Source organism: Canis lupus, chromosome 13 (genome assembly GCF_048164855.1).
Source record: "Canis lupus baileyi chromosome 13, mCanLup2.hap1, whole genome shotgun sequence".
NCBI classification, from domain to species: domain Eukaryota; kingdom Metazoa; phylum Chordata; class Mammalia; order Carnivora; family Canidae; genus Canis; species Canis lupus.
Window position 1 is genome coordinate 50892608 of NC_132850.1, and position 12806 is coordinate 50905413.

The following is a 12806-nucleotide window of genomic DNA, read 5'->3' on the forward strand; positions in this document are numbered from 1 at the left end:
TTTGTCTGTAAACCGAGAAGATGCTATCTGCCATTTAGGGCTGCTGGGAGGAGTAGTTAGATCGTGTTGATTAAACACCTGCCGTAGAAGATCTCTGTTTAAGAAATGGTGGCGTTCTAGGGCTCCTCTGTCTATGGTTCCATTCCTTCTATGAGGGTAGAATTTCTGTTCTTAGCATCCCCCCCCCCTTTTTAAGATTATTTATTTATTTAGAGAGAGCATGAGCAGGTCAGGGGGAAAGGCAGAGGGAGATCAAGAGAGAGAGACCCTCAAGCAGATCCTGGGACCTGGGAGCAGGACTTGAGTTGAAATCTAGTCTGACCCACTAGTCAGTCTAACCCACTGAGCTACCCAGGCACCCCCTAGAGTTCCTTCTTAAAATCTAACCTTTTTTAAAAAAATATTATTATTCAGAGATCATTTAATCAGAAATGATTAGAACCAAAGTAGCTGGGGAGACAAAATCTTAGCACCCCAGTGTGTCACATCCATGTCCACCACATTTGTCCCCTCCCTCACCCCTTGTAAGGGTTAGAAAGGGGCTCATTCTGACTCATTTCTGCTTCCGGTGGCAGGGACCACGGAGCAGCCCCTGCCAGAGGCGTTCTCCCCGTCGGCCTGCATCGTGGAGTATGGCAAAGCCCTGGACATCAGCTACCTGCAGTACCTGTGGGAGGCCCACACCAACATCCTCCGCTGCATGAGGGACTGCCGAGTCTGGTCTGCCCTGTATGACGGAGACTCCCCCGACCCCGAGACATTTCTCCAGAGTCTGACAGAGGACAGTGCTGTCCCCTCGGCCTGTCCTGTGCTCGGGTTCCCGCAGCAGCTCCCCAGGAAGACAGGCCCTGCGCTGGCTTCAAGAAAGGAGAAGAGCCAGACAGAGCTGGAGTGGGATGACAGCTATGACACGGGCATCTCCTCGGGGGCAGACGTGGGCTCCCCGGGGCCTTACGATGATCTGGAGAATTCGGGCCCACCCGCACCGGTTGATCCCCCCAAACACATCCAAGAGATGAAGAAGAACGCCATCCTGCTCTTTAAAGGGTCCTACATTGAAGAGTCTGACTTTCAGGATGACGTGATGGTGTACAGGCTGTGTGCTGAGAAGGACTCGGAGGACGCCAGGAGCTCCCAGGACGGAAGCGCAGGGCCCTCCACCCCGGCCGAGATTCGGGGCCCCCCCCTGAGCAACGGCCCCCTGCCCAGCAGCCCTCAGTCAGAAACCGACTCAGAGGAGGAACAGGATAGGGGCAGCTCGTGCCTGTTTGAAAATGTGGCCGAGGAACCCCACCAAGAAGATGAGCCAGAAGTAGCCCTAGGATCAAGCTGTGAGCTAGCACCTTCCCTCTCTGAGGAAGAACACAAGTCAGACGTGGTGGTCGGTAACCCAGGGGGTGAGGATTTCATCGCCCAGTATGACCAGATCATCAAAGAGCTGGATTCTGGCACCGAGGGCTTCATAGAACAGAGCTTCCCCTCAGCCGATGTCTTGCATCTTCCGGAAGAGCAAGGAGGAAAGGAAGAAGAGAGTGAAGGAGAAAAGGAGGCAGAGCCGGGGAGGAAGGCCCCCGAAGAGGAGGAGGACGACTTCGATTCGTTTATAGCAGAAACCCCGACCGCGGACACCGTGCCATCCCCGTTTGGGGCGAGAGATGAGACTGCCTTTGCCAGGCACCATCCCGTGAGGACTCAGAGCACCCCGTTCACAGGTGATGGTCTTGAACTGCTTTCTGATTTCTGCTCTTGAAAGTATGTGCAGGAGAGTGAGGTAGGTGGAGGTAAGGAGCATTGCCAGTGTGCTAGCAGACGGGCAAAAGTGTTTTTGTAAAGAGCAGAGAGGAGTGGTTTCATTTTTCATTTTATCTTGTCATTCTAGCAGTCTTTATTTTATTTTTCGTTTTTGTTTTAGCAGTATTTTTTTTTTCCAGCCAATCAGAGGATACATTTCACAGCTGACTACTTCCTTTGCTACATGTGTGATAAAATAATAGGGCTGATGAAACCACACCAAAAAATCCACTCATTATTTAATAGCCTCATTTCCTTTAGTCTGATTACTTTTTCTCCATAGCATGTGTTTTTAAGTGTATTGAAAAAAATGATGGTTTCCCCCATGAGAACGTATGCTCCGCGAGGGCACCGGCGTTGGATTGTTCTCTGCTCTTCCCCAGCAGCTGAACGGTGAATGGAGCGCACGGTGGGTGCTCAGAATGGCCGATGCATAGATGTAGCTGTGTATGCACGCACAGCAGAGGCCCCTGGCGTTAGTTACGCCTTTGCTTGGGAGCTTGGTTCAGATAATCACAGAATCTTTATCCGCAAAGGAGTAGAATAGACCCACGTAAACCTGTAACTCTGCCAGAGAATGGGTTTGCCCCAGGGATACACCCCTAAACAGGTAGAAATCCTGTAAGAGCCAAAGGGGGAGGATGGGATATTACATAAGTGGATGGAGTTGAGGAATTATGGTAGAAAATATCAATGAATATTGGCCAGTAAAATTGGAATCTGTCAGTTGTGGTAGAGGAAACTGGCACAGGGTGCTGGTCAAAGTCAGGGGAGGCTGGGCTGGGACCCCTGAACTGTGTTCAGGCAGCAAGGGGAGGGCCCATTAGGAGCTGGCTTCACAGAGGGTCCTTGAGTCAGGCCTGGGGGGGTGGGGGCATCCTGGCTCTAGCACGTCCAGCTGTGAGGTCCTCCACTGTTGCTTGCCTCTGTGAGGACCGAGCGAAATACTGGGCGTGGGGTGTGTGTGTGTATGTGTGTGTGTGCGCGCGTGCGCGCTGTTACTATGGGCAGCCCCCCACCGCCCCACTCCCACAGCCTCAGCTGAGCCTTGCCCTTCTCTGGCAGACAGGGCGCAGTGTGGGGAGTCTAGGCCACACTCCACCTGCTTGGGGTCACCCGAAATAGAAGAAACCACATTATCTCCTGGTCCAGCCCGGTTGGCTTAATGTGATTTCAAGTAGCTCTTCCACCCTCCTCCAGGATTTATTCAGCTATTTACTGATGGCTGACAATTTATTTAAAGAGGGAGAAAGCTTTTAATTCCACAATTAAAAGGCTTGAGGTTCTAGTTGAGGTAACGTTTCAGTGTGAATGGGTTTTAATTAAAATTCAATCAGTCAGTCAATCATAAGTAAGGATTAGATAATCTCAAATTTTCCCAGGTGATAAGGGGAGGGGAGGGGAGGGAGCACGAGGGCCCCGGCTGCCTTGCAGGAGGGCCAGAGAGCTCAGTGGAGGGAAAGCACCAGTAACCTGGCACGCACCCCCGTTTGGCCTGGGGCCTGCCCCGTTGACTCTGACCAGCTGGAAATCCCAACTTTGCAGGGCTCTCCTGGATGGGAGGCCACCCAGGGCTGATGCGGTGGTTCTTTAGAATGCCAGCTTTCTTGTAAAGGAGCTTCATCCCTGGGAAATATGTAGATTGAGGAAACAAAGTATAGCTTAGGGCAAGAAGTAAATGCCAACACAGCACCTTATTTAATAATATCAGTATTTTGCATAAGATACACCTGAGAACCAACAAAATGTAACATTGAGTTTTTTGATACATATAGGTAATTTTAAGTAAAACCTTGCTTTTTTCCCTTCCTTTGAAATTTGTACCCGGCTTCAGGAAACGTTTTCCTCTTTCTGTGTATATAGACCTGGTAGTTTCCAAACTTGTGTGTTCTGAAGCGGTCGGCTTGACTTCGTCTCCCCGTGGAATCCTGCTTCCACTGAATGCATCTGCTTCGCGGCAGAACCCAAGCATTCCATTTCGTTGATCTAATTAACGTCGTTTGTGCCTTTGGTAACGTTTGCTTGATCTCCTAATTTTTGATAGGTTCTAGGCCAGATACTAAGGGCAGAAAAAGGAAGGAATTCCGACTTTCGGGGGAGACATCAACAGAGTTGTGCTCACTTAGTGATTGCATGACGCGGCCCGGCAGGGGGAGCGGGAGGGGCACAGACGGTGGACAGAAGCCACCAGGTAAGTGGCCGAGAAGGGCGGCCCAGGCCAAGGAAACAACAGGCAGAAGGCAAAGGAGCCTGACAGCACGTGTATGTGTGTGTGTGTGTGTGTGTGTGTGACAGGGCACCAGTCGTGTGAGGTGTGAGGCAGTGGAGTGTTTGAGGGGGGAGCCAGAGAGCTTGCTTGGTGCCACCTTCTGGGGGTGGGGGTGGGGGGCGGCCTTGGGTTAAGCTGAGGAACAGGAGCCTTGTGTTGCTGGCGCTGAAGAAACCCCCGGAGTGTTTGGTTGGCAGGCGATGGGGGGGGGTCTGTGTTCGAAAGGCCAGCCTGGAGGGGCGCGGGGAGAGCTCGGCGGGGGCAGGCCGCTGCCCCGAGAGCAACCTCTCTCGCTGTCATCCCGTTCCCGGGAACGCTTCGCCGGCTGTATTCCCACCCGCGTACCGGGAGGCGCCAAGATGTTCACCGCCGTGGTGTTTACGATAGAGAAAGGTCGGAAACACCCCAGGTGTCCGGGAGTGGGAGGCCCTTTTGCTGAGGGCGCGCCCAAGGCGACGGAGTAGCTTCGGGCCTTGAGGTGAGGGAGGCAGCTCTTCACGCTGTGTGGAGAACGCTGGGCAAAACGACAACAAAAACAGCCCACCAGAAAACCAACCGGGACACGGACACACACACACACACACACGGAGGCAGGACAGTGTGTTGGGTGAGAAAAGCAGCACTGGAAACAGACGGGCTCCACCGTGGCTGCGACTTAGCGCCCCGCCTCCCTGTGAAGGGGGATGAAGTAACGATGGCCGCAGGGCCCTGTGGAACAGCCAAGTCCGGTGACACGTGAAAAGCGTCGAACACTTAGAACATTGCCAGGCACGTGGTGGGTGATTAGTGATTGCCTTTAACGACAGTCCCCTTACTGTTTTGTTACGTATGTAAAGCGCTTCTGGAAGATGCACCCGAGTCAGTCAAGGAGGGTTGCCCCCCGGGAGGCAGCCTGTTCTTTATCTTGCACTTCTGTACTGTTGGAAGAAAATTAAAAATCATTTTAGTCTTTGCTAAAATAGAAAGACTGTCGCCAGAGCCCAGACACAACGATGGGACACGGAGGCAGAGCTGGCGGGGAGGCGGAGGGGAAGGTCACCGGTCAGGAGGGGATTGCAGGCAGGACCGGCCTGGAGCTGAGGCACCCGACTGACAGCAGTTCGTTCTTGGAGTCTGGAAGGAGTCCGGAAACTCAGGAGGAGCGGGCGGGTAGACTGAGGCAGGGGAAGTGGCTGGGAGAGAAGAGCATGACACATTGTCTTAGTTAATCTGAGAAATTCCTACTCTCTGAGTGCGGAGTCGGCCTGTCCCCAAGAAGAGAGGAAGGAGAAATACGCTCTCGCGCCCTGGACACCTGTGGCTCTGAATGGCAGCTGAGATTTTTTCTGGTCTTCAGCTACTTATGAGTTTCCCCTAGCAACTGTTTGTTGCTAAGCAGTTTTTTTTTTAAATGCCAGAGATCAACTAAGAGTAAAAGAGGAATTTGAAAGGGTTCAATACGTGTTTCTTGTTGTATATTCCTAAGGTGTTGGAGTTGACACCATTAGTGGATCACCGGTCGCCGGCCTTGACCTAATGTTGCGTCATTCGAGGGAGCTGGCGACGCCGCTCGCTCCACAGGTCAGGGCTCCTTGGCCTTCCCTTCCTGAAGCAGCCGTGGGCTGTCGCTGGGCCGCCCTGGCTCGGGTGCCCAGGAGCCTTCAGGTGCGCAGGATGGCCGGGCAGGCCCTAGAGCATCTGGCCGGGGAGGGCAGCTGTGGGCTAGCGTTACGATCCTGTGTTTCGAGGGGAGTCTGCCCACCTAAAGTGACTTAACTCCCCTGTCTTTGCTCCTTGTGGAGGGAAGTAGCTGCTGAGCTAGGAACTGCAGGGGAGAGGGGGCGGGGGGGGGGGGCGGTGGCGGGAAGGAGGGGAAGGAGGGCAAGACCAGCCAAGGTGAGGCCTACGAGGGAGCCGCCTTCTCCTGGCACATCTGCCGGGCCAGCTAGACGTGCGCTGTGATGCCTCAGGAGGAGTTACCAGACACACTCCTGGGTCCTTGATGAAGTCCCATTACGTTGCTTTCCACGTGGGATCCTAACCCAGTTTCTGAATGTGTCTGACAGACTCTGCCAGCTGTGGTTTGTGAGTAGGGCCTCTGGGAAGGCTCTCTGCGGGGAGGTCGTGGAGTACCCACCCGCGCTCTGCGAAGTGAACTGAGGCGCTCTGTCCGCAGCCCAGACGTGGGGAAGTTGAGGCTAATCTAAACACGCGACGGCGTGGAGCCTTTATCTTCAAGGTCCCCATGGGAACATCCTCTGTCGCGCCAGCAATGGGAATAGCACCGTCGTCCATCGCTTGCTTGCGTGGGTGAAGGGTCTGCGCCCATCACGTTTCTCGCGGATGGCTTCTGTTCCCTTGTGAAGGGTTTTACTCTCCTACGCCACTGAGGCTTCTGAATGAAGCGTCTTGCGGTAAAGCATGTTTTTGTTAAACTCCTATGACTGTTGGTGACATCTTCACAAGCCACGCTTATTCATCAAGGGTTATGTGCTTTTGTTATAAATATGCCGTGGTTTCGAGGCAGCATCAGTAGCTCCCCTGGGGGAAATACAGAATTCTCATTCATTTTGCCTATTGGGCCACTTTTATGGTAAACATGGAGAACGTCTTCAGGTAATTTTATGAATGCCAGATTAATGTTCTGGATTTTCACTGTCTTCAGGGAATTCCAGCACAAAGCATATCTAGTGATCCAAATTTTTGCCTAATTATCTACGAGTGACTTGTAGTTCTATAGATTTTTTTCTTGAGGAACCTATGACACCTCAAACTGTACGGCCCTAAATCCACTAAAGTGACAGCCCAGACTTTGTTCGCCCCTCTTTTTCCTCTTCCTCTGGTCCTTCCACACTGTGATATTTGAGGAATGACAGCATCTTCCTGCTGGTGCCCATGGGGGTAGACGCTCCCTGTCTACAGTGTTGCTACTCGCTAAACATAGTTTGTACTTGTTTGGTGTTCACTAACACAAAGGATTTTTTTGTTACTAAAATTTACAATGGTCTCTGGTGTTTGCAGGAAGCACCCCGGTTATACACCTTCCTGGGGTGGGGAACCCCATGTTTTTGAGCCCTGGCAGTCCCAGGAAATACAGTAGCAGTATGGAGAAGTAGATCTTAATTTTTAAAATTAAATTGTTTGTCCTCTGACCTTTTTCAAGGGCTGTGAGAATTTCCAGAGGATCAGAACTGCTCATGGAGTCAAAATATTAGGTCCCATGCACGTATTTCTGCTTTCTTTTGTTGGTGGTGGTTCCTTTTGCGTTCTGGTTTGAGTCGGGAGAAGAGGACCTGGCGCTCCTGGCTGTGGCTGTGTTTGATTTGCGCCTGGCCGGCCTGGGAGCTGTGGCTCCAGCGGCTCCGTAGTTCCCAAGGAACGATGACCCCTGTGCTGAGCCAGCCCTGAAGCCTTGTGCTCTTCCTGCAGGCCCCTTCATCAGTGTGGTCCTGTCAAAGCTGGAGAACATGCTGGAGAACTCTCTACATGTTAATTTGCTGCTTATTGGGATCATTACTCAGCTAGCCAGCTATCCCCAGCCCCTCCTGCGCTCCTTTCTGCTCAACACGAACATGGTCTTCCAGCCAAGCGTCCGTTCTCTGTATCAGGTACGTTTGCTGAGCCCATATCCGTACCTGTCGGTATGGGTGCTCAGCAGCACGGCTGCTTCTCTCTTCTTTGTTGTTTGGTTGTTTTTTCAAATTTTCCCTCTGTTCTAATTCACTTGCTCTCTTTTCCCGTCCTATTATGCTAGTTGTGTAGATTATTCTAGACAAATATTCTAGACAAATTGCAAAGCTTCATTCAGTTGGATGTTTCAAGGGTGCCCTACCAAGAACACCCGGGGAGTCAAAAACAAGCGGATGCCTAGTATCATAAAAGTTCCTGCAACGAGGGCTGTACCTGAAAGAGATACTGATAACTGAGGGTGGAATTCCATTGTGAAGCCTTAACGTCATGGAGCGTGGTTTCTGACAGGTCCTTGCGTCGGTGAAAAACAAGATCGAGCAGTTTGCTTCTGTGGAGAGAGACTTCCCAGGGCTCCTCATACAAGCCCAGCAATACCTGCTCTTGCGAGTGGACACGTCCGACTTGAGCCCTGAGGCGCTAACCAAAGGTAAGCCCGTGACCGTCTCCCCTGGGTCGGTTCTCCCACTGCCTCGCCACTTCCCCAGCCTCCTTCCTGATTCGGGTTCATAGATGCCGTGCTGGCTCCTGGGCCCTAGAAGCATCTAAATACATTCTCATGTTATCCCAAGCTACGGGAGGGGCTTCCTCTTAGTTTCTGAAACTAAAAGTTTCTGAAAGAAAGGTCTCCCTGCTGGCCTGGCCTGTTCCCAGCTGGGAGGGCTTAGTAGGGCATTTGTTGCCCTGCCTGACAGTGGTTCAGGGAGGGAGTGCTGTTGTGTTGCTGTTCGTCTTGAATAAATAACTGGCCAGGAAGAGGCCAGGAAGAGGCATTACGTGCACACTCTGAACCATATTTTGGTCAGTCTTACCCTGAGGAGGGCATCCGTTCTCCTTATTATGTTTTCAGAGACTCCAGGCCCTAAATAAATGTGCTTGAGGGCTCTAGAAGGTAAAACCTATTCATTTGGACTGGGAGAAGTTTGGTTTATGCTCAGCTTAAAATTTCTGAGCGTGCCTTTTTGTCAACTCTGGAGGTGCCGGGCTGGGGGAGGGTGGTGGTCCACGCAGAGCGGGAGAGCCCCGGATGGTCCTCCTGCAGGCTGGCCAGGCCTTGGGAGCACCTCGCTTTGCCTCATGTAAATTCGGGCCAGCTGGCCTTGGTGACTAGTGTCTTTGAGCCATGATCTAGGCCACGGTGAGCGCAACCTAGGGAATGCCCCATATTGTGCTAGCCTTTGCGTGTCTCCATACAGACAAATCGGCCTTGTGGCAGGCGAGCAGTGGGGAGTGTGGGGCTCTTGATCCCATGCTAAAGGCATGTGGTCAGAGACAAGATTGAGAGTGAGAGGCAGGAATAGAACTCAGGGCAAGTTTTAAACCTTATAGGAAGCTAAAAAGATCCCAGAACTCTGATGGCTTGACCTTGTCTCTGTGTAGCTATTTGATCTTGGTCACTGGGCCTCAATGGGCCTCCTGTTCCTTGACTTTTAAATGAGGGATTTGTTTTCCATCTCAAGTCCTTTCTGGCTGTGAAGAGCCTTTGGGGCACTGCAAGGCAGATTTCTGCAAGAAAGGTGTGCCTGTGCCACTGGGAGGTGAGGGGGCAGGCTTTAAGCTTTGGCCCTGAGAAGAGCCCGCCAGGCCAGGCGATTCATGGCGGGGGAGTATCCCCCACCCCCATCCCTGTGGAGAAGCGGGCCGTGGGCCCCACATGGCCTCTTCTAGCTCGTAGACAGATGGTCTGTTAGCTGTGTTACTCCTGAACCTGGAGTGACTGCTGTCACTCACCCTGGGAGAGTTAGCCTTGGTGCATAACTAACCAGTAACTCAGGGGCCCAAAGAAAGCCATTTATGGGTGCCATGGGTGTGCGTGCGTGGTTATCCGGGTGTTCTGATCAGGTGCAGGCTTGGTGGATTTTGGCTGCACTGTGTGTTGCTGTCAGTGGGTGACTGAGATGGCCTCACACATGGGTGGTAGCCGGCTGGGGTGATGGGGATGGTGGGAGTCTGTACTTCCTCTTAGCCAGGAGGTTAGCCCTGGCTTGTCAGCCTCCTGGCTGTGGGGTTGCATGAGTGAGAGCAGGACTGTACCAGATCTTTTGAGGCTCTGTCTTGGGACCCAAATCAGGTCAATTTTGCCACATTCTTTTGGCCAAAGCAGGTCATTGGGCCAGCCCAGGTTCAAGGTGGCGGACACTGTCCACCTCTCGATGGGAAGAACTCTAAGAATTATGGCCATTTTTGCAATCTGTAGACAGAAGGTGCCTTGAGTCTCTTTACATTACACTCCACGCTCGGTGCTCTTCATTTCTGTTTTTCAGTTTGTTCAGTGCTTTCCCAATTGTGTTTTCAAACAGCTCTGTGAAATGGGCAAGAAAGGTCCTGTTGGCTTTGTTTTCATACCAGGCAGCTGAAACTAGATGCCCGGAGTGGTCGGCCAGGGTCACAAGGCTCAAGTGCCTGAGGCTGTCCTGCCCAGGGTGTGGAGCTGAGGGCACAGATGCTGACCGGCCTCCCCGGCCTTCCCTGACCCACACGTTCTGGTGGGGGTCACTCATACCTTGTGCTTTGTCCCAGCTGCAGACTGCTTCATGGCAGTGGCCGCCAGGTGTGTGTCCAGGGGAACTTGATCCCACCACATCCGGTTATCAAATTAGCCACGCTTGATGCTTTCAGAGGTCTGTGATGTTCGTGAGGCTTTGACGTGCAGGAAGCTTGCCTCAGGGAAGAAGACTCTCCTTTAACGGAGTTGTTCAGATGAACTCCCCAGCTTCTTTCAGATTCCCGAAGTGACACCCTCCTCTCAACTTTCAAAATCTCTAAGCTCATAGAATGAGACATGGTCCTGTCCCCTCACGCAGCGCTGACTCCTGACGCATTGAGTGTGACGCGATCGCCTACAAATAAATGAGTTGAATCCGGGAGTGTGAGGGTCCTGACAGCGGGCCAAACATTGGGGTTTGTGGCGTCGGCGTGCCGTGGACGGGGAATGAGTCTGGAATGGATTTCTCACTTAACTTTGAGATCTTGCTAGAATTAGTCTTGAAAACCCTCTGTTGCGGCTTTTCAGACCCAGAGCAACATTTTAGAAAACCACTCCTGAGTCTGACATTTATTTGTACTTCCCTTCTTCCCTCCTTTTCCTTCAGGTGCCTGGGTGCTTGTTAGGATGGGTGGAACCCAGGTGCCTGGAGCCAGAGTTGCTCGGTCACGCAGGCCCTGCAGTCCCTTGGCCTCCAGGCAGCCCTGGTGAGAAATGGGCCTCCTCGCTAACGCTGCACACAGAAGCGAAGGTCCACGTGGGCAGTCTTCCTGTGCCAGCTGTCACACGGTCCTCCTTGAGACTGCTGATCTCTGGGCTCAGCCACTTCCCCTCAAATCCTTTCCAAACCATAAAGGTTGTATTTACTTGTATTTAGTTATCTTCAGAGTCCTTTCAGATCTCTAGTTCTGGAAGGGAGGTTGGGTCAGTGGTATTTTCTTTATTTTTATTTTTATTTTCTTTATTTATTCATGAGAGACAGAGAGAGAGGCAGAGACACAGGCAGAGGGAGAAGCAGGCTCCATGCAGGGAGCCTGATGTGGGACTCGATCCCGGGTCTCCAGGATCACACCCTGGGCTGAAGGCAGGAGCTCAACCGCTGAGCCACCCAGGGATCCCTTTATTTTTTTTTATTTTTAAATATTTATTTATTTATTTAAATTTATTTAGTATTTTCATTTTATAGAAAAGGAAGCAGAGACACTGTACAATAAAGCTAGTTGCCAGGTAGGAACTATAACTCGGGTCTCCTTGCTGTTGAGCTGAGGGCCTAGTGGTGCTTTGTGACACCCCGAGGCCACTCCCATGCTGATAGCACCGCCCTCTGTAAGGGTTTCCCTGTGAGTCCTCATGGGCATGCTCCTGACTTCATCAGTGAAGACAGTTTTTTGTTTTAAAGATTTGATTTATTCATTTGAGAGAGAGAGAGAGATAGCAAGAGACAGAGCACAAGCAGTGGAGAGGGAGGAAACAGACTCCCCACTGAGCAGGGAGCCAGATGAGGGGCTCAGTCCTGGGACCCCGGGGATCATGACCTGAGCCAAAGGCAGCCACTTAATTGACTGAGCCACCCAGGCGTCCCAGTGAAGACACTTTTGGTTCTTGGATTCAAGTGGGTCAATGAGCCTTAGTAATGACACTTTTTTTTTTTTCTTAAGTGATGACACATTTTGGAATTCATGATCAAGCTAGATAAATGAGTCACAAAAACCCTTTTTTGGGGAAAAGAGGAGTGAATGTGAAAGAGGAAGATGGAGATGAGGAATGTGCACCAGTTCCAGGGAGATCAGGTGTGGGGAAGACCTGATGTTGGGCAGCTCCTTCCCTCCTTCATTCAGTGAATGTTTATTAGCTTCTATGAATAAGGAAGTGTGCTGGGGGCTGTGCAGGCCACATCACCCATGGGCTCGGCTCTCAGAAATCTCAGTCTGGGAGAGGACTGAAAACGTAAGATCACGAGGCTGGAGGGCAATGCAGGCCTTAGCTGGTTAATAAAATAAGGTGGGAGACTAGAGCAGAGAATGGCTTCTGGGCCAGGAAGCGGAAGTCTCTGTGGAGTCAGGGGCAGCGACGTGATGGATGACCCTGCCTCTGTATACGTTACACATACTGACTCACTGTTTTTTTTTTTTTTTTTTTACCTCCTTTTTGTTCATTTATTGAGGTATAATTAACATATGATGTTATATTACTTTTAGGTGTACAACATTGAATCAACAATTCCGCGCATTTCCCCGTGCTCACTACCCTAAGTGCGGTTACCATCTGTCACCACACATTCTTGCAGTGGTAGTAACTATATTCCTCATGCTTTACTTTTCATCTCTGGGATTTACTTATTTTATAACTAGAAATTCGCACCTTTTAATCCCCTTCATCTATTTCCCCCATCCTGCTGCCATCTCTCCCCGGGCAACCACAAGTTTGTTCTCTGTTTCAGTCTATTTTGTCTTTCTTTGTTCATTTTGTTTCTTAAATTCCACATATAAGTGAAATCATATGGCATCGTTTTCTGTCTGACTTATTTCGCTTAGTCTAATGCCCTCTAGGTTCATCCATGTTGTAACAAAGGGCAAGATTTCATTCTTTTTTATG

At 51.3% G+C, this 12806-nt stretch overlaps 2 protein-coding genes across 13 annotated transcripts in view; one reads left to right on the forward strand and one right to left on the reverse strand.

Annotated features, from left to right (window-relative positions):
* The window catches only part of FHIP1A (FHF complex subunit HOOK interacting protein 1A), a 232878-nt gene that overhangs the window by 210683 nt on the left and 9389 nt on the right, over nt 1-12806 (forward strand). For all 12 annotated transcript variants that reach the window (XM_072773630.1, XM_072773627.1, XM_072773629.1 and 9 more), the window contains 3 exons: nt 576-1712; nt 7469-7647; nt 8018-8156. In XM_072773630.1, the coding sequence (XP_072629731.1) occupies nt 576-1712; nt 7469-7647; nt 8018-8156 (1455 nt within the window). The remainder of the gene's footprint in view (nt 1-575; nt 1713-7468; nt 7648-8017; nt 8157-12806) is intronic.
* GATB (glutamyl-tRNA amidotransferase subunit B) overlaps nt 3467-12806 on the reverse strand; it is a 107132-nt gene continuing 97792 nt past the window's right edge. Inside the window, exon 13 of the mRNA XM_072773634.1 lies at nt 3467-4977. Coding sequence (XP_072629735.1) covers nt 4960-4977 — 18 coding nt within the window. The 3' untranslated portion in view covers nt 3467-4959. The remainder of the gene's footprint in view (nt 4978-12806) is intronic.